This window comes from Hemitrygon akajei, chromosome 6 (genome assembly GCF_048418815.1).
Source record: "Hemitrygon akajei chromosome 6, sHemAka1.3, whole genome shotgun sequence".
Taxonomy (NCBI): Eukaryota; Metazoa; Chordata; class Chondrichthyes; order Myliobatiformes; family Dasyatidae; genus Hemitrygon; species Hemitrygon akajei.
This window is the reverse complement of record NC_133129.1, coordinates 178,378,057-178,404,787: the sequence shown is the minus strand read 5'-3', so window position 1 is coordinate 178,404,787 and position 26,731 is coordinate 178,378,057. Positions and strand designations below refer to the sequence as shown.

The 26,731-nt window shown below is 41.8% G+C and overlaps 2 protein-coding genes across 2 annotated transcripts in view; one reads left to right on the top strand and one right to left on the bottom strand.

The window, feature by feature from the left end:
• Positions 1-212: 212 nt before the first annotated feature.
• The window catches only part of ccdc73 (coiled-coil domain containing 73), a 197,208-nt gene continuing 170,689 nt past the window's right edge, over positions 213-26,731 (bottom strand). Inside the window, exons 19-21 of the mRNA XM_073049832.1 lie at positions 14,292-14,368; positions 7,620-7,668; positions 213-670 (exon numbers count right to left, since the gene is read on the bottom strand). Coding sequence (XP_072905933.1) covers positions 14,327-14,368 — 42 coding nt within the window. The 3' untranslated portion in view covers positions 213-670; positions 7,620-7,668; positions 14,292-14,326. The remainder of the gene's footprint in view (positions 671-7,619; positions 7,669-14,291; positions 14,369-26,731) is intronic.
• The window catches only part of eif3m (eukaryotic translation initiation factor 3, subunit M), a 41,886-nt gene continuing 30,768 nt past the window's right edge, over positions 15,614-26,731 (top strand). Inside the window, exon 1 of the mRNA XM_073049831.1 lies at positions 15,614-15,715. Within this exon, the coding sequence (XP_072905932.1) occupies positions 15,674-15,715 (42 nt within the window). The 5' untranslated portion in view covers positions 15,614-15,673. The remainder of the gene's footprint in view (positions 15,716-26,731) is intronic.

The window sequence follows — 26,731 nt, the reverse complement described above, 5'->3', positions numbered from 1 at the left end:
ATGGGTTTTCTCTCTGGGTGCTCTGGTTTCCTCCCACAGGTTAATTGCTCATTGTAAATTGTCCCGTGATTAGGCTCGAGTTAAATCAGAAGTTGCCGGGTGGCGCAGCTGGAAGGGCCAAAAAGGCCTATTCCGCACTGTATCTCAATAAATAAATAAATTTATATGTTCACATCTGATTACAACAGCAACTACGTCTATAAAGTATTTTATTGTCTGAAAAATTCTCTGGAATACCATCAGGTCAAGGAAGTCTGTTCCAATGAATTTCACAGAGGTGTAATCAGACGGAAGTTAACGTCAAGCCAAAAAACGAGACGTTAAGGCAGGTGAACAGACATGATCTCATAGAATGAAAGAACAAACTTGAGAGAGTAAAGGGTCCTGTTCCAATAGCTTCAATTCCTTGTTGTCAAGGTTTTCTGAGCCCTGAAGAACGATCTCGGCCGGAAACGTTGAATGTTTACTCTTCTTCCATTGATGCTGAGTTTCTCCAACATTTTGTGTGTGTGGCTTTGGATTTACAGCATCTGCATACATTCTCATTTTTATTTCGATTATCTTGCTTCATGCTGGCAAATCAATGCATTCCTCGACCACCAGGATACGGCGTCTGTCCACACTCTACTCACAGCTTTAGTGACTCCCATCCGAACTAAGATTTTCCTCTCTGCAAAAAAATTCAACACAGCTATCATTTACACAGCTCTTTCAATATATTAAGAACTACCAACTGTGCTTCAAAGGAGTGTTATCAAATGAAAAGAAAGGTCTTTTACAAGGAAATACTTGATCAGATGAACATAAGCTTAGTTTTATGCAGGAAGGAAAGAACGAGAGGCAGAGAGGCATTAACAAGGAATTCTGGACTTTGTCTTAGAAGTGAAGACACAACCACCAACAGCACATTTCACCAACGTCTGGGAAGGCCAGAATGAAAGATGTAAATGGTTCCCAGGACTGGAAAAGAACTCTTTAACAAAACTGTAAGAACTCCTGGTGAACCATGTAGTTTCCTTTGGGTGCTCTGGTTTCCTCCCACGGGACAAAGGTGTATCTGTTAGTGGTTAATTTATATCTCGTCATCCGTTAGTCTTGAGAGACCATGGATTTGCGCCTTGGAAAGTTTCCAGGCCTGGTCAGAGTTGTATGGGAGACCCGCAGTTGCCCATGCTGCAAGTCTCCCTTCTCCACGCCACCAATGTTGTCCAAGGGAAGGGCAAGGGCTGATATACAACTTGGCACCATTGTCATTGCAGAGCAATGTGTGGTTAAGTCCCTTGCTCAAGGGCACAACATGTTGTCTTAGCTGAGCTTGAACTAGCGACCTTCAGATCACTAGACCAACGCCTTAACCACTCGGCCACGCACCAACACAGTGTGTATATTAGTCATTGTAAATTGTCCTGGGATTAGGCTAGGGTTAAATAAGTGGCTTTCTGGGCTGTTGGGATGGAAAGGCCTGTTCCCCACTGTATCTCTAAATAAATATTCTGCAATATTTCAAATAAATAAATACATATAAGGTAAAGGGGGGAAGACTATGCCTATGGAGGAATTTGAACAAAAGCATGAGAATTTTAGAACTCAGCCATTATTTAACCAGGAAACAAAATAGTTCAGTGGCACAGGGATAGCTGATGAACAGAATTTGGTGCAAGTTTGGATACAAGCAGAAAACTAAGGATATGCTCAGGTTCCCAGATTCACTGACTATTCTGAGATATTCCTACATGGAAAATCTAATTGTTAAAGTTTCATTGATCCATTAGCAGAGCCGTTGCCCTCTTGACCTGCTCTATTTAAATCAGGTGGAACGCAGCAAACACAGACCAGAGTGAAGTGGTGAATCCTGTGAACAGAGAACAAACTGGTGCTCGGCCCTGCTATTCCATGCCAGCTACGTTCCCCCATCGGAGCTCATCCCGTCTCCCTCTCTTCCTTCTACTAGCATTGGAGAGGAGGGTCCCATGCCGCCAGGTCATCGGGCTTCACTCGCCTCTGGGCTGACCTGAGTCTGCAGCTGTGGACTCACTTTTGGGGGAATCTGCAGCTCATAATCTCAGTTTATTTGCTTAATTTTTAAATTATTTCCATGATTCGTCCTCTTTTGTACTTTGGGTGTTTATCGGTCTTAGTTACGTGTGTTTTTTTTCATGGATTCTATTATGATTTCATGTGGGTGCCTGCAAGAAAATGAATCTCAAGGTTGTACATGGTATACATACTTAGATAATAAATTTACTTTGAACTTTGAACAAACTACGAATTTGTAGAAGAAGGAAGTGAATTCTCCCCATCACTATCCAAAAATCCAGATGCAGTTCATATTTGAAAAGTATGGATCACATTGCTTTGAAACTGGTTCATTACAAATAAAAATGCAACGAGTTGCTATCAAAGGAAATGTCACATCGTAATGTGGAGTTTATGTAGCTTACTAAATATAAATGACGCCATGATTTTATTGGCCAGCTATTGTTCGGTCTGGAGTAAAATTCCAAAGTTAGGATTTCAGAAATGAGGTCACTGCCCTTGCTCAGATCTTTGATGGAAAATCATGATATACGTATTTCCTGTGGCGAACTTACCCCTCATTTGAAAGACTTTCATCAATAAAAGGATCTGTCATTTAACCTAATGTCCTATTTAAATTTCTAAATCAAACACATACATGCCTGCGTCAGTTGGTCATTTACATACTTATCAACATAAGAGCAAAAAAACAAGCAATAAAGTCTCTTAATGGGGTACAGTCTCAATACTATAAGATCTCGACATATTACTGTAATCTAATTGTGGATTTTTAAAAAATTTATTTTACAGTATTTAGAAATACAGTTAAAAACAGGCCCTTCCGGCCCAACAAGCTGAACCACCCAGCAACCTATCAATTTAACCGTATCCTAATCACAGGACAACTTACAATGACCAATTAACCTCCTAACATTTTTGGACTGTGGGAGGAAACCGGAGCGCTTGGAGAAAAATCACCAGGTTCATCGGGAGAATGTACAAACTCATTACAGATGACACCAGAATTTTTGCAAGGTAGGGGAATTAAGGGTTACGGGGAAAAAGGCAGGTAGGTGGAGATGAGTCCATTGCCAGATCAGCCATGATCTTATTGAATGGCGAAGCAGGCTCGATGGGCCCGATGGCCGACACCTGCTCCCATTTCTTATGTTCTTATTGAACTCCGAACTCCAGAATGCCGTGAGCTGTAATAGCGTCGTGCTAACCTCTACGCTACCGTGGTGCCCTGTACATTACTAACAAGATAAACTGTAGTTTTACTCTGGGTAAGGACTTTTCAATATAATATTACTTTTCTTTGTCTCAGCTAACTTTTTTATTTCATATGGACAAAAATTTTTAGACTGCCGAGCAGCTGAAATTTTAAATGACAATACTTTATTTTCTCCTGTTGTTGATCTTGCCTATTAATCTGTAGCAGTTTGAGGGCATACCCTCCCAATCTTTTCAAAGTGCTACAGCAATATATTAAAGGAACATGTTAACCTGTCAAATGTATTGTTTGCCTGTTCTTCGGATTTCACAATAACTCCTATTTTCTGTCAGAAACTCAGCACCTCCACCACATTCCTCCCTCTCCCAGTGAAATGTGCACTGATATATCTGTTCCTGGTCAAGGCCATTGCCAGGTAAAGTGGCTTGGGCTCAGCTTAAAGATTAAACAGAACTATTATGAGTGAATGTGAGCTTCATCTTAGAAGGCTGTTTTTTTAAATACGAGTGAGGTGGATTAAAAACCACCTCGTAAGTGATGTGGCATTCATCACGAGGGACCTGACTTGTCCTTTTTCATGAAACAGAGCTAGACAGACTGCTGCTGGTCAACCTCCTGTGACAGGTTGAAAGGAGGCAAGCACGGGAACGGCACTGTTATCTACTTGGCTCTTTTTGCAACGCACAGGGTGTGAACATCATTGGGGAGGCAAACATTTAACACCCATCCCTAAATGCCCTTTGCAAAGGTAGAGGTGAAAATTTACTTGAGTCACTGTGATCTGTGTGTTAAAGATACCTCCAGTGCCGATGAAACATCAACTGTTTATTCCTCTGCATAGATGCTGCCTGACCTGCTGAGTTCCTCCAGCATTTTATTTAATTATTTAGAGATACAACACAGAACAGCCCTTTCTGGCCCAACAAGCCACCCATTTAACCCTGGTTTAATCACAGGACAATTTACAATGAACAATTAGCCCACTAACTGGTACATCTTTGGACTGTGGGAGGAAACTGGAGCACCTGGAGGAAACCAAAGTGTTCATGGGGGAGGAATGTACAAACTCATTACATTGGAATTGAACTCTGAACTCCGATGCCTCAGACTGTAATAGCATCACACTGACCACTATGCTACCATGGCATGCGTTACTTCCAGAACTGTTGGGGAGGGCGCTCCTGGAGTTAAACACAGCGATGACGAAGGAACAACACACAAAATGGCTGGAGGAAGTCAGTAGGTCTGGCATCATCTATGGAGGGGAATAAACAGTTGACGTCTTGGGCCAAGACCCTTCATCAGGACATGATGACGGAATGGAGATGTATTTCCAAGTCAGAATGGAGAGCATAGTGTTTGACTAAACTGTTCTAACATGGGTTGAAAATCACCATGAAAACATAGAACATACAGCACAGGAACAGTTCCTGTGGCCCACTAAGCTGTGCTGAACTAATCCGTTGTTGTCATTATGTGCCCTGGCATATGATCATGGTCTTTCCATGTCCATGGTTGCTCTGGGCAAATTTTTTACAGAGTTGGTTTGCCATTGCCTTCTTCTGGGCCGTGTCTTTACAAGACGGGTGGCCCCAGCCATTATCAATACTCTACAGAGATTGTCTGCCTGGTGTCAGTGGTCGCATAACCGGGACTTGTGATATGCCCCAGCTGCTCACATGACCATATATCACCAGCTCCCATGGCTTCCTGTGATCTGATCGGGGGTGGGGGGGGGGGTGGTTCTAAGCAGGTGCTACACCTTGCCTAAGGGTGACCTGCAGGCTAGCGGAGGGAAAGGACGCCTTACACCTCCTTTGGTAGAGATGTAGCTCCACCCCACCACCTAGCTGAACTAATTAAACTATTAATAAAATACTTAACTAAACTAACCCCCCTTATTACACAATGTCCACTCTCTACACATTAATGTGCCTATCCTAAAGCCTTTTAAAAACTTCCATTGTATTTAGCTCCACTCCCACCAACTTGGTGTAAAAAAAACTTGCCCCACATCATTCCTTTGAAATTACTCCCATCTCACTCTTAAATGCACACTCTCTACTTTTAGACATTTCAAACACAAGAAAAAGATTCCAGCTATCTAGCCTATCTATTCCTCTCAAAACTGTATAAACCTCTTTCAGGTCTGCCAGCCTTGTCTGCTGCAAAAGGTATGTCTTTGCTTTACGTGTCTAATGTTAAACAAGTATTTAAAATGTTTTGTCATTAATGAAAAATAACCTCCTGTAAAATAACTCAATAAAATTAGTGAAGAGGTCATCACCTTTAAAGTGATGTATACGCTCAGTGGCTACTTTATCAGGTATAACGTACGGCAGCAACTCAATGCATAAAAGCATGCAGACATGGTCAAGAGGTTCAACTGTTGTTCATATCAAACATCAGAACGGGGAAGAAATGCAATCTAGGTGACTTTGACTGTGAAATGATTGTTGGTGTCAGATGGGGTGGTTTGATTATCTCAGAAAATGCTGATCTCTTCGGAGTTTACGGAGGATGGCGAGAAAAACAAAAGACATCCAGTGAGCAGCAGTTCTGTGAGTGCAAACACCTTGTTAATGAGGGAGGTCAGAGGAGAACGGCCAGACTGGTCCAAGCTGACAGTAACTCAGATAACCACATGTTAAATAGTGGTGTGCAGGAATGCACAACGTCATACTTTGAAATGGACGGGCTACAGCAGCAGAAGACCACGAACATACGCTCAATGGCCACTTTATTAGGCACAGGAGGAACTGGTACAGGAGTGACCACTGAGTGTAATTTGGTGCCCTCCTCAATTATCCATAACTTAGTGACATTAGTCACTAGTTAGGTCATTAGTGATGGTGATTTTACTGGCAAGATGCCTGCATTTGAGGGCATGAGTTACAAAGTGAGGTTGCTTCAATCCCTGGAATGTCAGAGATTAAGGGATGACCTGATAGATGTATATAAGGTTGTGAGGGGCATAGACAGGGTAAAAGCACATAGTCTTTTTCACCCAGGATAGGAGTGCTAAAAGCAAGAAAGCATAAGTCTATGATCAGATACTCAATATTTAAAAGGGCTATCAGGGCAGCACCTTCCCACAAAGACTGAGGCATATTCGGAATGAGCTGCCAGAAAAAGTGATTGGGATGGGCACATTGGTAACATAGGGAGGCTTAGTGAGGGAGTTCTAAAACAACAGCCAAAGGCATAGAATTTGCTTTTAATGATATATTAAAGTCGATGATAGCACTGGCAAGACACGGTGGCATTTTGCAGGCACTTAACAAAGCTACAAACTATTCTACTAAATACACTCTTTCTGGACCATGATCAATGCAATCCACAGCCTGTAATTTTCCTCTGGAAGATGCGTATTGAACCATTTGAACGATCTGGCATTTTTGCATCCTCCCGAAGGATTTGGTGAACTTGGGTCTCAAGAATGCAGACACAGCCGTGGTGGCCGTTGCTGGAGCAGACTTGGGGCTGGATTTAAGCAGCGGGGCCTGGGCCTGGGCCCGAGAGCAACAAAAAATGACCGATGTTTAGCTGATTTAAACTCCGAGCCAGATTAAGTGGTCAAGGACAAAGGCATAGGACAAACCAGTACCCAACTCAATACCCTGTGAGGCTTTTCTCGCCTCCGCACTGAACCGAATCTGCAGCTGTCGCCTGCGGCATTGGCGCTCGCCTCTGTGCACTGAACTGAGCATTGAACTGCCTCTGAGCACTGAACTGCCTCTGTGGCTGTGGACTCTCTCCTGGGGATTCTACTGCTCATGTTCTGTGTATTGATTGTTTACATTTTTTAGTGTTTGCACATTTGTTCTTCTATCACACATTGAATGTTTACAGACGAAATTTAGGGTAAATTTATAATGAAAGGACATATACATCACCATATACAAATCTGAGATTCGTTTTCTTGCAGGCATACTCAACAAATCCAATAACCATCACAGAATCGGTGAAAGATCACACCCACAGGGCAACAAAAAGACAATAAAATGAGCAAAGCAAATGAAAGAAAAAAGTAATAATAATTATTATTATTATTATCATAAATAAGGAAAAAGTTACGAGAACACGAGATGAAGAGTCCTTGAAGGCGAGTCCATAGATTGAGGGAACAGGTCAATGATGGAGCAAGTGAAGTAGAGTGAAGTTATCCCCTTTGGTTTAAGAGCCTGATGGTTGAGGGGTAATAACTGTCCTTGTGGTGTGGGGTTTTTCATGAATTCGAAAGTGTTTCTTTGTTATATGGTTGCTTGTATATGCAACCATAAAACAATCTCAAGGTTGTATATAGTATACATATTAGATAATAAACTTAATTTGAACTTTGAGATGAAGAAGTAATAATATACTCAACCTTAACAGAGAACACAATGCCTTCTATTCCAGACTGTATGGTAGATTTCCTGCCGGTAAATAAAAAAGAAACAACTTCAAATCCCATAATATCATTCAACTTGTTAAACAGTTTAAACTCAGTCAAGAAAAGTTTAAAAAATATATAATTAAAGATTAAAGATAATAAAGTTAATTTTAATTACTTTTTCCACTTAACACCAAATATAAACAAATAATGATATGTTCCCAATGTATATCTCAAAGTAGGAACATTAAGTGGTCAGGAAGTTATCAGTTACAGATGCTTTATGTAGAATCTATTCTGATAGAAGGGATAAAAAGAACCAGATTCAATTGGTCCAACAAACTGACAGTTTAATATCTAAAATGACAATTGTAAGTGAAATCATTAAAGTGATAGACTAAAGCATGACTGACTGGCACAAAGTTATCATTCCATCCTTATTTAAACCATTACTAGAGAGTCTGGCAACAATTCCATTTATTAATCTATGTGAAACATATGCACACTTGCTCACCAATCATTTAAATATATGAAAGAAGCAGTGATATTAATAGCTAGTTATATTAAAAGAAAAGCGGAGGGAAGGGGTCTAGAAATGAAGAACACAAGATATGGACAGAAATAGACCAAAAAGCTCTAAACCTAATTCATCAATGAGCAAGTTCATTGATAATTCATTGCCAGTTCATTCAAGGACCAGAGGGCACAGCCTCAGAATAGAGCAGGGGCTCCCATGAAGCCTTACCATTAACCAAGGACCCATGTACCCCAGGATGGGAACCCTTGTAACAAACAGCTGTCCATTTAGAAAGGAGATCAAGAGGAATTTCTTTAGCTAGAGAATGGTGAATCTGTGCAATTCATTGCCACGGGCGGCTCTGGAGACCAGGTCGTTGAGTGTATTTAAGGTGGAGGTCAATAGGCTCTTGATTAGTGAGGATGTGAAAAGTTACAGGGAGAATGCAGGAGAATGGGGTTGAGAAGGAACTGGATCAGCCATAGCAGAGTAGAATTGATGGGCTGAATGGCCTAATTCTGCTCCTATGTCTTATGGTCTTCCAACTTGTTTCAACTCTGCTGTTTTATCCAAATTTCTTTTGATCCTTTCAGTGTTCCAAAAACAGGGGACTCTTCGACAGGCCCAAAGCGTCGACTGTACTGTTGTCCTGGATGCTGCCCGGCCTGCTGAGTTCCTCCAGTATTTTGTGTGTGTTGCTTGGATAAGTCTTTATCAGTTTGAACATCTGGACACTGCAATTTTTCCCCATTTGTCTCTACAAAACTGCTCAACCTCTGTCAGATAGCACAGGAATCGCGAGTGAACAGCCCTCTTCAATTCCAGCCACAAATTCTCAATTGGATTGAGGTCTAGACTCTAACTTGACCACTCCAGGACAGTAACTTTGTTATTTTTAAGCCATTCCTCTGTAGCTTTGGCTTTATACTTGGGGTCATTGTCTTGCCGGAAAATAAATCTCCAAGTCACAGTTCTATTGCAGACTGCAACATGTTGCGTGGAACGGGCCGCCAGCAACAATGGTGGAGGCAGATACGATAGGGTCTTTTAAGAGACTTTTGGATAGGTACATGGAGCTTAGAAAAATAAAGGGCTATGGGTAAGCCTAGTAATTTCTAATGTAGGGACATGTTCAGCACAACTTTGTGGGCTGAAGGGCCTTTATTGTGCTGAACGTTTTCTATGTTTCTATGTTTCCTCCAGGATTTCCCTGTATTTTGCTGCATTCATTTTACCCTCTACCTTCACAAGCGCTCCAGGGCCTGCTGCAGTGAAGCATCCCCACAGCATGATGCAGCTACCACCATGCTTCACGGTAGGGATGGTCTGTTGGACAAAATTTTTTGCTTTCATCAGACCATGGAACCTTCTTCCAGCTGACTTCAGAGTCTCCCACATGCCTTCTAGCCAAGATTCCATGTGAGGTTTTTTTCCAACAGTGGCTTTCTCTTTGCCACTCTCCCATAAAGCTGCAACTGGTGAAGCACCCAGGCTGTAGTTGTACGTGCAGTCCCTCCCATCCCAGCCACTGGAGATTGTAACTCCTCCAGAGTTGTCATAGGTCTCCTGGTGGCCTCCCTCACTAGTCCCCTTCTTGCATGGTCACTCAGTTTTTGAGGACAGCCCGCTCTAGGCAGCTCTAGGCAGATTTACAGCTGTGCCATATTCTTTCCATTTCTTGATGATTGACTTAACTGTACTCCAAGGGACATTCAGTGACTTGGAAATTTTCCTGTATCCATGTCTTGACTTGTGCTTTTCAATAGCCTTTTCACGGAGTTGCTTGGAGTGTTCTTTTGTCTTATGGTGTAGTTCTTGCCAGGATACTGACTCACCAGCAGTTGGACCTTCCAGATACAGGTGTATTTTTATTACAGTCAATTGAAACACCTTGACTGCACAGGTCTCCAAAACAGATATCCACTTAACTAATTATGTGACTTCCAAAACCAATTGGCTGCACCAATCAGTGATGATTTCATGTGTCATATTAAAAGGGGTGAATATTTATGCAATCAATTATTTTGTGTTTTATATTTGTAATTAATTTAGATCACTTTGTAGAGATTTGTTTTCAATTTGAAATGAAAGAGTCTTTTTTTCTGTAGATCAGTGTCAAAAAAGCCAAATTAAATCCACTGTGATTCAATGTTGTAAAACAATAAAACATGAAAACTTTCAGGGGGGGGTGAATATTTTTTATAGGCACTGTATGTTGGCATTGGAAGCATGGCGACATCTAAGGGCTACTTTGCAAATCCTCACTGATTTGACTTGCCACAAATGAAGCATTTCACTGTATGTTTCAAAGTACACGTAGCAAATAAGACCATAAGACATAGAAGGAGAATTAGGCCATTCAGCCCATCAAGACTAAATAATGCTAATCTTTATGTTACAGACACAAATTAAATACAAATTTTTGCTTGCTGCCATTGAAGAGGAACCTTTTAATTTGGAAATTGTAGTATCATGCGTTTAGATAACTTTTCCCATCAGTTTCCCTCCTTCACTTTTTTAGGACTGTTCACCAGAATTTTATCCAAAAAAATGATACTAAGCCACATAAGGAGATGTTATGGTGGCTAGACACAAGAGATTCTGCAGATGCTGGAAATCCAGAGTAACACACTGGATTTATGCTGTAATAACTCAGCAGGTCAGGCAGCATCTATGGATTGGAATAAACAGTCGACATTTTGGGCTGAGATCCTTCATCAGGACGACTTCTTCAGCGTCCCAATGAGAAGTATCGGCCCAAAACGTCGGCTGTTCATTCATTTTCATGGATGCTGCCTGACCTGCTGAAGTCCTCTGGCACTTTGTTGCGAGTTACTCTGAAAATAAAGGGTTGACCATCTGACATTAAAAAGTGATTATTTTCAGAATTTCCAGGAGTAGAAGAAAACTGGTGGTGAAGAAAAGCCAAAGAAAGAGAATAACTAAATAGGTATAGACTTGCACAAGAGAGAAGATCAATAAGGAGTGACTATCCTATTGGTCACCTCCTCATATCTTCCAATGTACAGTACATCGTTGCCTGACCTGCTGAATTTCTTTGTACTTAATCCAGACTATGAACATGACTTCTCTTATTGAATATTCATAATCAGTATGAAAAAAATAACTGTCTCCAAACCATTTTGCAACAGCTGTTGCATGTTTTCAAAACTGTGCTTCATTTCTTGACAGGCTGGACTGCGTTCAACCTTCCAGAGGAAATTCTAACTGAACTTTAAGAAGATTTACTGGCATCACTTACAAACGATGGATGATTTGAAGTGTAAAGCATCATTTGGCAATACATGCTTCCTCTTTTATTAGAATTTAACCAAAATAGAATTTATGTTTTCTTCACATGGTAACTTGACCATCAGTATCATATCTTTCCCAGCACCTGTTGAGTATCTATTTTAAAACAGTCACTCTGATTTTCTATAGTTGTGAACACAAAGAGGATGTGCCACAACAACCTCCCGTTAAAGTCAGCAAAACCAAAAAGCTGACAGGAGGAAGAAATCGGGGGTCCATGAGCCAGTCCTCATTAGGGGACTGGAGATGGAAAGGGTCAATAAATTTAAATTCCTGAGCATAATCATTTCAGAGGATCTGCTCTGGAGCAGCACAGTAGGTGCTATTTCAAAGAAGGCACTGTAGCACCTCTACTTTCTTGGAGGTTTGTGCAGATTCAGAACATCATCTAAAACTTTAACAAACTTCTAAAATGCACAGTGGAGGTCCTGACTGGTTGTATCATGGTCTCGTATGGAACCATCTATGCCCAAGAAAGGAAAATCCCACAAAATTGGTGGATACCCAATCCATCACAGGAAAATCCCTGCTCACCATTAAGTGCATGAACAAGGAGTCCTGCTACAAGAAAGTGGCATCCATCATCAAGGACCCCTACCATCCAGGCCATGCTCACTTCTCAATTTTGCCATCAAGAAGAAGATGCAGGAGCCTTAGGCCCCCACCACCAGATTCAGGAACAGCTGTTACCCTTCAATCGTCAGGGTCCTGAATTGGCATGAATAACTTCATTCATAAGACAAAGTAGAAGAACTTCACTCACGTCAATTCCGAACTGACTCCAAAACCTACAGACTCACTTTCAAGAAGTCATTTGCTCAATATTATTTATTTTATATTTGCACAATTTGTCTTCTTTTGCACATTGGTTGTTTCAAAGTTTAAAGTTCAATGTAAGTTTATTATCAAGATACATATATGTCATCATACACAACCCTGAGATTCATTCTCACAGTAGAACAAAGAAAAACAATGAAAAACTACACACAAAGACTGACAAATTGTGCTAATAGAAAAGAAATAAGTAATAATAAATAAATTAATTAAATAATAGATAGATAGATGGATGGATAGATAGATAAATAAATAATACTGAGAACAGGAGTTGTAGAGTCCTTGAAAGTGAGTCCAAAGATTGTGTTCAATGATTAGTTCAGTACAAGTGGTAGCAGTGAGAAGAGAGCATGGCCTGGATGGTTGGGGGGGTGGGGCTGGGGGTCCAACATGTGTCGTGAAGAGTAACAAATTGATGCCCTTCTCTACAGTACCTGGAAATAAATGGTGGTGATGAATTGGCATATAGGAGGGAGACTGAAACTCTGCTTGAATTTAAACCTCTCCCTCAACGTCAGCAAAACCAAAGAGCTAATTATCAACTACAGCAGGAAGAAGCTGGGGATCTATGAGCCAGTCCTCATTAGAAGATTGGAGGTGGAGAGGGTCAGCAACTTAAAATTCCTTGGCGTTATTATCATGGGGTTTGTCCTGGGACCAGCACGTAAGTGCCATTACAAAGAAGGCACGACAGCACATCAGCTTGCGTAGATACGGCACGTCATCTAAAACTCTGACGAATACACAGAGTTAACAGATAAATACACAGTGGAGAATATTCTAACTGGTTGCATCATGGCCTCGTACAGAAACGCCAATGCCCAGGAACAGAAAACTTTACAAAAAGTAGTGGACACAGTTCAGTCCACCACAGGCAAAGCCCTCCCCACCACTAACTACATTTACAAGTGATGCTGCCATAACAAAGCAGCATCCATCATCAAGCAGCATCCATCCAGGCCAAGCTCTCTTCCTATTGCTGCTATTGGCTAGGAGATGAGGAATCTCAGACCCACACCACCAGATTGAGGAATAGTTATTACCCTACAGCCATCAGACTCCTGAACCAGTGTAGGTAACTTCACTCACCACCGCACTGAACTGATTCCACATTCTACAGGTTCACTTTCAAGGATTCTACAACTCATGTTGGCTGTATTATTTATTTACTGATTTATTTATTGCACAATTTGTCTTCATTTACACATTGGCTGTTTATCAGTCTTTGTCTATCAGTAGGTTTCATAAATTCTATTCTGTGTCTTTATTTTCTTATGAATGCCTGCATGAAAATGAATCTCAGGCTAGTATATGGAGACATATGCGTACTCTGATAATAAATTTACATTGAACTTTGACTTTGTGACTGCATGTTATTTAGGGTGCTGTGCTTTTTCTGATTTCATTTTGAACTCTGCATTTCAGTAGGCTGCAAATTAATGTGACAGCATGTACAGGATTTTTGCGAGAGTTCGAGAGCAAAGGCAGACAATAAATCCGCTGTGAGAGGTCATGTGTTAGAGGTTAGGGAGAAGAAGTGGGAGAATTGTCATCCCTTTGGAAAGGTCAACATATGAAGACCCATTAAACAGCGAAGTGATATTTGAAAGATCAGATAACCATGAAATAGAAGAAGGTGCCAAGAGGAAAGTTTCAGATTTTAGCAGTTTTCCACATAATAAAAAAACATTATGAAGGATTGCAAATAACAAGGTGTATTATATTAATTTAGTTCAAGAAATAATATCAGAGATCAAGACAATCCAACTGCAATAAATACATTCCAGGTAAAAAAGCATTCTCTCAGATTTTCATTAGACACATTCTTCACCAATATTCAATCCAAGAATCAAAGAAACATTAGAGGGGCTTGACTGTTATTAATAACACATTGCACCAACCACGATACTAGGATGCAAAATCAGATAACATTTGAAAGAGAACTGTTTTTGAACAATCAGAGCTGCACGTACATATTTATGGCCAATATATTTTGACATTACCTCACTTATCTTACTTCAGGCTGAGGTGCAGAGCTTCAGTGCTGTTGCTTTAGCTGATCACCTTCCTGACCTGGGGACTAGAACAATAATTTACATAATCAATACATTATTTAAAGACTATTCCATTCATTTGTTGGGGAACCCAAAATTAGCATCCATTAATTTTGGAAATGTTAATTAATATTAATACTGTGTTGTACTGTCCTATGTTAGACCATCAGATATAGGAACACAATGAGGTCATTCAGCCCATTAAGTTTTTTCTGCTATCCCATTATGTCTGATTTATTATCACTCTCAACCCCATTCTCCCGCCTTCTTCCTGTAACCTTGAATGTCCTTATTAATCGATAACCTTTCAACCTCTGCCTTAAATATAACCAATCACTTGGCCTCCACAGCCATCTGCGGTAATGAGTTCCACACACTCAAAACTGTATGTCTAAAGAAATTCCTCCTCATCTCAGTTCTAAAGGTCCTAGACTCCCCCACTATAGGAAACATCCTCTCCACATCCACTCTATCGAGGCAGAAGTAGAATGAAAATCATATTTAATACCACTGGCATATGCCATGAAACTTGTTTCTTTGCGACAGCAGTACACTGCAATGCAAATTAAAAATCTATAAAATTAGAGTTAGGAGTGTGTGTGTGTGTGTGTGTGTGTGTGTGTGTGTGTGTGTGTGTGTGTGTGTGTGTGTGTGTGTGTGTGTGTGTGTGTGTGTGTGTGTGTGTGTGTGTGTGTGTGTGTGTGTGTGTGTGTGTGTGTGTGTGTGTGTGTGTAAATAGTTTCGATATGTGATCAAATAAATTGTTGTGTTTTTTCATAATAAAATGTCCTGTATACATACACCCTTGGAGGTTGACCGGGTGGGGGTTGGAATGGTGGTGCTACCTCCCTGAAATGAGTTTTTGCAGGGTGGGATGTCTGTGAACATCACCTGAATTTTTTACAGATCATACTGTATATATGCAAAACCCTGACATATTTCGCAGTTATAAACATTAACCTAAGACCTGATGGCTGGCAGGTATATCAAACCAGCTGGGAAGGGGATTTAAATGAATAACTGGAACAGTATATCTGAAACACTGCTGGGAAATAGATTCTGAGGGCAGACCAGGTTGAAATTCTTGCTCTTTAGTAACATATCTGATCTTTCCTATACTTTCCTATTCCTACTACGTCCATTTCCTAATGCTGTCCATTCTGTTCCCTCATCCTTTCAGTGCAGAAAGTCCTGGTTTTGGCCGACAAATATTGTTGGCTCGTTTTCGGTGATGTCACTTCCGGAGCGCGCTGACGGGGTGATCCCTTGAAGAGAGCGCGAGGGTGGAAGTGACGTACGCGCCAGGCTGTTTAGCAGGCGAAGCGGTAGCCATGAGTGTGCCGGCTTTCATCGACATCACCGAGGAGGATCAGGTGAGGCCGCGGGGGAATGGGGTCGGTGACTGTGAGGGAGGGGGTCAGCCGGCCGGCAGCCGAGGAGCCTGGTGGTGAAAGGCCGCTCCCAACGACCTGTCTGCTCCTTGACCCGCCCGCTTCCTACACGTGTCAGGCCAGGTCAGCTCGGGACCGCATCCAACCCGTTGTAGGCCTTGGAATAGAAAACCACACACAGCCTGAGACGAACCGCAAATAAAACACTGTAACTGAAGTTTCGTGAAGTAGAGCATCTTAATTATTGTGGTTGGCGTTTCGGGTTGAGGCCCTTTTTAAAATCTGGTGGACTGTAGGAGTGTCGTAGATCCGCTGCTGACCGTCTCCCTCCATGGATGTTGCCTAACCTCCTTAGTGCCCCCAGCACCTTCTCTGTTGCTTCAGGACTTCCAGATTGTTCTTTTCCAGTGACCACCTAGGGCCAATAAGTTGCTTCAAAATTCCAAAGTAAATTTTATTGTCAAAGTACATATATGTCATCATATACAACCCTGAGATTAATTTTCCTGCGGACATACTCGAACAAATATATAGAATAGTAACGATAACAGGATCATGACAGATCGATTAGAGTGCAGAAGACAACTGACACTGCAAATATAAATGAATAGAAATAAATAACGAGAACACGAAATAACAAGATATAAAGTGAGATTATTGGTTGTGGGATAGTAACTGTCCTTAAACCTGGTGGTGTGAGCCCTGAGGCCATTGTACCTTCTACCTGATGACAGCAGCGACGAAAGAGCATGCCTAGGTGGTGGGGATTTCTGATGATGGATGCTGCTTTCCTATGACAGCTTTTCATGTAGATGTGCTCAATGGTTGGCCCAGTATACTGGGCCGAATTCACCCCTTTTTGTAGTGCATTCCATTCAATGGCATTACTGTTTCTATATCAGGCCGTGACACAGCCACTCAACACACTGTCCACTGCATGCTTATAGAAGTTCGTCAAAATTTTAGATGTCATGCCGAATCTCCACATACTCCTGAGAAAGTTGAGGCGCTGCCATGCTTTCTTCACAATTTCACTTGCCTGCTGAACCCAGGACAGATCCTTTGATCACCCAGGAATTTGAAGTTGCTGACCCTCTCCATCTCTTGAAGCATCAGTCAGATTTATTATCACAGACATGTTGTGAAATCTGTTTTATAGCAGCAGTACAGTGCAAGACATAAAAATTAGTATCAGTTGTAATAAATTAATAAATAGTGTAAAAGAGGAATATTGTTCAAAAATTAGATAGTGCAGGAAAGAGCTATTCCTAAAATATTGAGTGCAGCTTTCAGGCTCCTATTCAGTCCCAGGCAGTGATGCAATTAGTCAAAGGCATCTCCTTTGTAGGAATTCCAAGTCACGTCATTGTCATAGACATGGATTTACCAGGCTATAAATAACATGATTAGCTTTTTGAAGTACTACAATACATTACAGTCATGGCAAACATAAGCTTAAAATAACACAAATTATACACAAGTTTGGGCCAGGGACTGAGAACCTGGGGCCAACACTGGGTTGGAGGCCTGTCTGTGTGTGAGTAAGTGGGAGTATGGGAAGGAGCTTGTTTTGCTGTGGTTGGATTTTTTTTTGTTATAACCATATAACAATTACAGCACGGAAACAGGCCACCTCGGCCCTTCTAGTCTGTGCCGAACCATCCGTGTTCTGTTGTTTCTGCTTGTGCTATTCTGCTGAACATTGTGGGGATCCTATTTTACTGACAGTTGTGGGCTGTCCCCTGTGCACCCTTGTTAGTTGTTAATGCAAATGACTCATTTCACTGTATGTTTTGACAGTGATAAATAGATCCAAATCTTAATTGAACAGCTCTTGGAGAGAATTGATATCAGAATCAGGTTTATTATCACCGGCATGTGTCATAAAATTTGTTAACTTTGCAGCAGCAGTTCAATGCAATATCATATAGAAGAAAAAATAAATAAATACAGTATATGGATATTGAATAGATTAAAAATCATGCAAAAAACAAAAATAATATATATTTTTAAAGTGACGTAGTGTTCAAGAGCTCAATGTCCATTCAGGAATCGGATGGCAGAGGGGAAGAAGCTGTTCCTGAATTGCTGAGTGTGTGCCTTCAGGCTTCTGTACTTCCTACCTGTTAGTAACAGTGAGAAAAGGGTAGGCCCTGGGTACTGGAAGTCTTTAATAATGGACACTGCCTTTCTGAAACACCGCCCCTTGAAGATGTCGATGTCCTGGGTACTTTGTAGGCTAGTACCCAAGATGGAGCCAACTAAATGTACAACCCCCTGCAGCTTCTTTCGCTCCTGTACAGTAGCCTCCCCCCCCCCATTATTTGTTGTCATACCAAATCTCTTCAAACTCCTAATGAAGTATAACCACTGTCTTGCCGCCTTTATAACTGCATCAATATGTACTCATTTCTGCATACCTTGACACTGTCTTTTCCCCCCTTGTTCAATCTCTTCCCACCTATGTTCGGGACACTTCTCATGCTTTGAATTTTTTCAATGATTTTAAGTTCCCTGGCCCCCACCGTCTTATTTTCACCATGGACGTCCAGTCCCTATATACCTCCATCCCCCGCCGAGATGGTCTTGAAGCTCTTCGCTTTTTTTGGGATTCCAGACCTAACCAATTCCCCTCTACCACCACTTTCCTCCATCTAGCGGAATTAGTTCTTACTCTCAATAATTTCTCCTTTGGCTCCTCCCACTTCCTCCAAACCAAGGGTGTAGCCATGGGCACCCGTATGGGTCCCAGTTATGCCTGCCTTTTTGTTGGCTTTGTGGAACAGTCCATGTTCCAAGTCTATACCGGTATCCATCCCCTTCTTTTCCTTCGCTACATCGACGACTGCATTGGCGCTGCCTCTTGCATGCATGCTGAGCTCGTCGACTTCATTAACTTTGCCTCCAACTTTCACCCTGCCCTCAAATTTACCTGGTCCATTTCCGACACCTCCCTCCCCTTTCTTGATCTTTCTGTCTCCATCTCTGGAGACAGCCTATCTACTGATATCTACTATAAGCCTACAGACTCTCACAGCTACCTGGACTATTCCTCTTCCCACCCTGTCTCTTGCAAAAAGGCTATCCCCTTCTCACAATTCCTCCGTCTCCGCCACATCTGCTGTCAGGATGAGGCTTTTCATTCCAGAACAAAGGAGATGTCTTCCTTTTTTAAACAAAGGGGCTTCCCTTCGTCCACCATCAACTCTGCTCTCAAACGCATCTCTCCCATTTCCCGCACATCTGCACTCACCCCATCCACCCGCCACCCCACTCGGAATAGGGTTCCCCTTGTCCTTACCTACCACCCCACCAGCCTCCAGGTCCAACGTATAATTCTCCGTAACCTCCGCCACCTCCAATGGGATCCCACTACCAAACACATTTTTCCCTCCCCCCCCCTTTCTGCTTTTCGCAGGGATCACTCCCTACGCGACTCTCTTGTCCACTCGTACCCCCCATCCCTTCCCACCGATCTCCCTCCTGGCACTTATCCTTGTAAACGGAACAAGTGCTACACCTGCTCTTACACTTCCTCCCTCACCACCATTCAGGGCCCCAGACAGTCCTTCCAGGTGAGGCGACACTTCACCTGTGAGTCGGCTGGTGTGGTATACTGCGTCCGGTGCTCCCGGTGTGGCCTCCCAACACAGACTGGGAGACCGTTTCGCTGAACACCTACGCTCGGTCCGCCAGAAGAAGCAGGATCTCCCAGTGGCCACAGATTTTAATTCCACGTCCCATTCCCGTTCTGATATGTCTATCCATGGCCTCCTCTATTGTCAAAATGAATCCAAACTCAGGTTGGAGGAACAATACCTTATATACCGGCTGGGTAGCCTCCAACCTGATGGCATGAACATTGACTTCTCTAACTTCCGTTAATGCCCCTCCTCCCCTTCTTACCCCATCCCTGACATATTTAGTTTGTTTGCCTGTTCTCCATCTCCCTCTGGTGCTCTCCCCCCCCCCCCCCCCCCTTTCTTTCTCCTGAGGCCTCCTGTCCCATGATCCTTTCCCTTCTCCAGCTCTGTATCACTTTCGCCAATCACCTTTCCAGCTCTTTGCTTCATCCCACCCCCTCCGGTCTTCTCCTATCATTTTGCATTTCCCCCTCCCCTCTACTTTCAAATCTCTTACTATCTTTCCTTTCAGTTAGTCCTGATGAAGGGTCTCGGCCCAAAACATCGACAGAGCTTCTCCCTATAGATGCTGCCTGGCCTGCTGTGTTCCACCAGCATTTTGTGTGTGTTGCTGTTTGAATTTCCAGCATCTGCAGATTTCTTCGTGTTTGCTCAATATGTTGGGACCAGGTTAGCTCCTCAGAGATCTTGACACCCAGGAACTTGAAACTACTCACTCTCTCCACTTCTGATCCCTCTATGAGGATTGATATGTGTTCCTTCGTCTTACCCTTCCTGGTCCACAATCAGCTCTTTTGTCTTACTGACGTTGAGTGCCAGGTTGTTGCTGCGACACCACTCCACTAGTTGGCATATCTCGCTCCTATACACTCTCTTGCCACCACCTGAGATTCTATCAAAAATGGTTGGACAATACCAGGACAATGGCCGGAGTAAGTTCTTGCTGTTAACTATTCAACCACAGCCAGTCTAGTCCAGTATTTCTGTGTAGGACAATGTAGAATGGAGTGCAAGAATACCATCCTCGTTCTCTTTCTCTCCACGTTAAGTTACCTGGTTTCAAGATCTTGACCCCTTGACAGCATCTATAAACAGTGATGCCAAAAAAATGACGGTAGTTATTTCTTTAGGGGTTCAGGTGACTTAACATGGAAAACTAAAGTCCCATACCAAGCTGGCTCTTCCTCACTTTCACTGGTTCCTTGTTTTCACCATTGAGCTGTGGTCTGTGGGAAGCTCGACACAAGGGCATTAGAGGGATGAAAATATTCTGACAATAAACATTCTGAGAATAAAAGAATGAATATGTAGGAGCCAAAGTGTGTGAAGGAGAAATACAAGATTCTACAGATTTGAACAAAGCTCAAAAAATATTGTGTTGCTCAAGGTGAAACAAACCCCACGCCCCACCCACCCACCTACCTTCCTCCTGGCCTGCATGCATCTATTCCCTGCCAGCTTGTCCTCCTCCTCCTCACTCATCCTCAACTTTTTTATTCTGGCTTCTGCCCCCCTCCTTTCCACTCATGAAGAAGGGTCTCGACCCAAACCGTCGCCTGTTCATTTCCCTCCATAGTCTGACCTTCTGAGGTTCTCCAGTATTTTATGAGTGTGTGAAGAAGGCAAACATTTCATTAAGAAAGACAATACTAAGAATGAATCTTATAATTCTGCATTTAAACTTGCTATTTTAATGCAGGAGCCATACATACTCAAACTCAACAGAAATAAGTAAAAAGCCTTTGCAAAACCACTCCCAGATAACACCCTTTAGACAGAACCATCAAGGGTGCTGTTCTTTTTTATCCAGAGAAGAGTGTTTTGTTTCATGTGTGTATCAGTTGTGGCACCTAGTCCTACACTTACTGTCAGTGTAAATCAGTTACAAAGCAGTTGTCAATTGTAAAGAGTAATTTTCACTTTCTAGATTCCAGTTGACAGTATATTCAGCCAATCAAATAACTGTAATTGTGAAACGATTGAAAGTGACAGTGTTGACATGATAATCTGAATGAAAGTGAGTGCAGTGCTGATCAAAATACGGTCAGTCCTCCTTATCCACGGGTTCCGCATGTGCGGATTCAACCAACCGCGGATCGGGAAAACCCGGAAGTTATCTCTGCAGCACTCGTTGTTTGAGCATGTACAGACTATTTTATTCTTGTAATTATTCCCTAAACAATACAGTAGACCAACTATTTACATAGCATTTATATTGTGTTAGGTATAAATAATCTAGAGATGATTTAAAAGTACAGGCAGTCCCCAGGTTATGAAGGAGTTCCGTTCCTGAGTCCGTCTTTAAAACAGATTTGAAGTCAGAACAGGTACATCCGGTATTATCTAGCATCAGTTAGTCAAATGTTTGTCTTAGTATATAGTGTATATTTTACCTTTATATGGATATAAAACACTTAAGAAACATATGTATTTCAATAATCAAACCACTGCGTTGCTTAGTAATAATTGTAGCTTTCATCGGGGCAGGGCCTTTCACATTATCCATTAAAATAGTTCTGATCGTTGACCGACTGTAGCCAACGCTTTTCCAATGACCGATGGTGTTTCACCTCTTCCTGATCGCTTTATTATTTCCACTTTATTTTTAATCGTGATCGTGATTATTTTCGTGAACCGAAACACTGCGGATTCAGAGCTTGGCCGCCGGGTCCTAAAAACCACCGCACTGAGACAGATTAAATAAGGTCTGGGGTTCCGCTGGGTCCTAAGATCCACCACATTGAGAATAAGGGACTTGAGCATCCGCGTTTTTTGGTATCAGCAAGGGGACCCGGGACCAATCCCCCGCGGATAAGGAGGGCCGACTGTAGTGTTCTGAGATCATTAAGATATCGCTTTGCCTTTGCTGGGGTAAATAATGGAGTGATGTAAATTTATTGCTAATGTCATTGCCATTGCCAATGTAAAAGATTTTTACTCCCTCACATTGTGGGTTGGATGTAAGATTTAAATAAATTCTAAATCAGCAACTGTGAATCCTCAGCAAGTTGTTACCATTCAATTTAGCTTCTTTCACTATATTCTGTCTGTAGCCAAAATGGTCTTTTTTTCCAATTTTTACAATATTTCTCATCTTTACACATTGGCAGACCATGTCAAAGGTTTGCATCCATTTGAGTTAAGAAGTTTCTTCTAATCTTGGTCTTGACTGGCTGATCACTGTATCCTGAGATTCACTGCCCTGGATTTAAATTTTCCATCTGAAGGGAACACATTCTCATCATCTCAGAACCTTTGGGTCACATTGTGCTGAATTGACCAATTGTCACTGCCTACCAGTGTGTACCTGATTCTCTTTTGAAGTCACTGATGATGAGCCCTCATGAAGAATATTGCTGAAGTACTGCATCACAGAAACCTCTGATACTTCAACAGAAGGCAAAAGAGGGCATTTTTAAATGAAATTAAGTTTTCATTTTCAAATTGTACTAAGTAATAGATGCTCAAAACACCTAGAAATAATAAACTAGCAATGCATGACTTTCTTTCAGGAAAGGCCAAACACTTTTGATCAGCCACCTGGTGGTGTAGTGGCATCTGCATCAGACTTCAGAATGAGTAGCCCCAGGTTCAAATCCAGCTTGCTCCTTGCATGTTTTCCAGTCGTACTGGGTTGAGCGTCGAGCTAGCAACTCAGCCTCATAAAACAGACACATGCTAGAGAAATGGCAAAGTTACCGCCTGATATGCCAGTGAGGCGTGGGAGGATGTTATATATTATATCAACATCTCTGAGGGTCTCTTAGCGATATTCTGACACTTTCAGTAATACAGCCTACCTTATGCTTAAATAGAACAAGAAGAACTATATAACTCATTTAACAGCAATAGTGGCTTGAAGTCATTTAAAAGAATCCAACTGGGCTTTTGATCCTACTATAGCCTCATCACAGCTTTTTAATCTTTTATTGCAATCTATAGGTCTTTTTATAAAATCAAAATAGATTATTCCAGTTTTCTTTCCTTTCATTCTCTTTCAGGCCTGACAAGGTGTTCTCTTGAACCTTAAGGGAGGATAATGCAGGAATTGTAGGGGCCCTAGGCAGAGATGCTTAAAATGTCCTTAGCAGCAGGTGAGGTGCGGAGGATTGCAGGATAGTTAATGTTTTTCCATTGTTTAGAGAAGGCATTGTTTAGAATTAGCCAGGAAATTATAGGCTGGTGAGCCTGACTTCAGTAGTGGGTAAGTTTTTGGAAGGTGTTTTAAGGTGCTAGATATGTAAGATTTGGATAGACAGGGACTGATTAAGGATAGTTAATATGGCTTTGTACCTGGTAGGTTATGTCTGACCAATCTTAGAGTTTTTCAAGAATGTTACCAGGAAAATTGATGAAGGAAAGACAGTGGATGTTGTCTATGTGGATTTAAAAAAAAGTCTTTGACAAGGTTCCATATGGGAGGTTGGTCAAGAAGGTTCAGTTGTTTGGCATTCTGCATGAGGTAGTAAGTAGGATTAGACATTGGCTTCACTGGAGAAGCCAGAGAGTGGTAGTAGATGACTAGAGGCCTGTGACTAGGAATATGTTGTAGGGAACTGTCCTGAGTGTGTTGTTGTTTGTCATGTATATCAGCAAATTTGTGGATGACACAGAGTGGAGGTGTAATGAGCAATGAGGAAGGTTATGGAACCTTGTAGCGAGGTCTGGACCAGTTGGAAAAATGGACTGAAATTTGTGGAATGTAATATAATGCAAACAAGTGTAAAGTGTTGCATTTTGGGAGGACAAACCAAGGTAGGACTGTCATAGTGAATGGTAGAGAGTCACTGATGAGTGAGTGCAGTAGAACAGAGTGATCTGCAAGTACATATAATTTTCCATAATCTTGTTGTTGAGCAAAATTGAAATAAACAGGGAGGAGAATGGAAAGCAAGCAGATGTTAAGCACCGTCTGCCTGCATTTGACTCGTCTCTGTTGCTCGCTGCTGCCAGAGTGTTTGGTCTTGGGCAAGATGGAATCGACGTGGTTTGAGGATTGGACATGTTTCGATGCGTTTCTGGTTACTCCGGGTTTTTTTTTAATCGTTATTTTCTGCAGTTTTGATCAGGGCGAACTGGTTCTATGGCCTTCAGTCAACGAGCTGCGCAGTGCTAAATTGAACTGAATATTCCTAGACTTTCAATGACTCTGTGGTTTGATGTTTTATATTCTGTGTTTTTCACTCGATTTTTCTGCTGTTCGCATGATTTGTTCTTTTATTTTATACATTGGGTGTTTGATGTTTTTGCTGAACTGTACTTTGAATCTTTGAATAATTCATTGAAAGTGGCGTCACAGGTAGATAGAGTCATAAAGAGAACTTTTGACACATTAACCTTCAAAAATGAATGTATTGAGTACAGAGGATGGGATGTCGTGTTCAAGTTGTTTAAGACATTGGTGAAGCCTAAACTGGAGTACTGTGTACAACTTTGTTCATTTACCTACAGGAAAGATGTCAATAATGTACTAGGGTGTTGCCGGGACTTGAGGACCCTGATAGGTTAGCACTTTATTCCCCATAGTGTAGAAGAATGAGGGAAATTTGATAGACGTATACAACATCATGACTGGTATAGATAGGATAAATGTCAGCAGGCTTTTTCTACTGAGATTAGGTGAGATGAGAACTAGGTGTCATGGATTAAGGGTGAAATGCTTAAGGGGAACATGAGGGGAATGTCTTCACTCCGAAGGTTGTGAGTGTATGGAATGAGTTGCCAGCAGAAGTTGTGGATGTGGATTTAATTTTAACATTTTAGAGAAATTTGGATGGGTACATGGATGGGGAGGGGTATCGTCTATGTTTAGGAAGATGAGGCTAGGCAGAGTAATAGTTTGGCATGGACTAGATGATCTGAAATGCCTGTTTCTGAGCTGTAGTACAGTATAAGAACATTGAGAATATGTATTTATTTAAAGGTACAATCAGGCACTTACAATCCAATGAACCATGCCACCCAATTGCACCCCAGAGACCAATTACTTACTAACCCGTACGTATTTGGAATATGGCAGGAATCCCACCTGTCATAGGGAGGACATGCAAACTCTTTACAGGCAGCGACAAGAATTGAACCCAGGTTGCTGGTATTGCACTAACCAGTAAGCTACCATGGTACAAAAGGAAAAGCAATAACAGAAAATAGAATATAGAGTTACAGTTACAAAGAGATTGGATCACAAAAATGTGTATGTTGTGAGGTTATCCTGCTGTCAGCAAATTCTAAGTAAATTATCAGCCTATGCTAGAAATATGCAGATGATTAGGCAGTGTCTATGGAGAAACAGTTTAATATTTCTGATTGAATACCTTTCATCATCTAATTACTTTGTCCTTGAATCAGAAACTGATTATAAATCTCTGACATTGCAAAAGTCCATTAGAAGTTTTTGTGAAAATTGAGCCAGTGTGACGATTGTATTAAATGAAAGATCACACTATTTGTGGAAAAAATCTTTGTTGTCAAGATTGCTTGTCCAAGGTGTGAACCATACATAAGAACATAAGAGATAGGAGGAGTAGGCCAATCTTAACTCTAGTTTTCACGGAATCCCACAAGGCAACAGTGCCAACCAACAGGGCACCATGCCGCCCATTTTATTTTATTATTCATCCCGCCCAAACCCATGTGATCACCCGGGGGGAAAAAACCCGGGGGAAAAATCTGGAAAATTCCTCTCCGACCCATCCAGGCTATCGAAAACTGGTCTAGGAGATCACATGGCTGATCTAAACCTAGCCTCATGTCCACTTACCTGCTCACTCACCGTATCCCCTAATGCCATTTTTATCCAGGAAAATGTCTATCTCCGTTTTGAATTTATTGAGTGTAGTAGCTTCCACAGCTCTCTGGGGCAGCAAATTCCACAGCCCCACTACCCTCTGAGTGAAGAAATTTCTCCGCATCTCAGTCCTGGAACGGCATCCCCTTATTTTAAGATTATGCCCCCTAGTCCTAGTTTCACCCATCATTGGGAACATTCTCCCCGCATCCACCCGATCAAGCTCCTTCACAATCTTATATGTTTCAATAAGATTGCCTCTCATTCTTCGGAACTCCAATGAGTAGAGTCCCAATCTACTCAACCTCTCATCATACATCAACCCACCCATCCCCGGAATTAACCTAGTGAACCTTCTCTGCACTGCCTCGAGAGCCAGTATGTCCTTTCTTAAATATGGACACCAGAACTACACGCAGTACTCCAGGTGTGGTCTCACCAATACCCAGTACAACTGCAGTAAGACCTCCCTGTTCTTATACTCCATCCCCCTAGCAATAAAAGCCAGCATTCCATTGGCCTTCTTGACCACCTGCTGCACTTGCATACTAACTTTTTGTGTTTCCT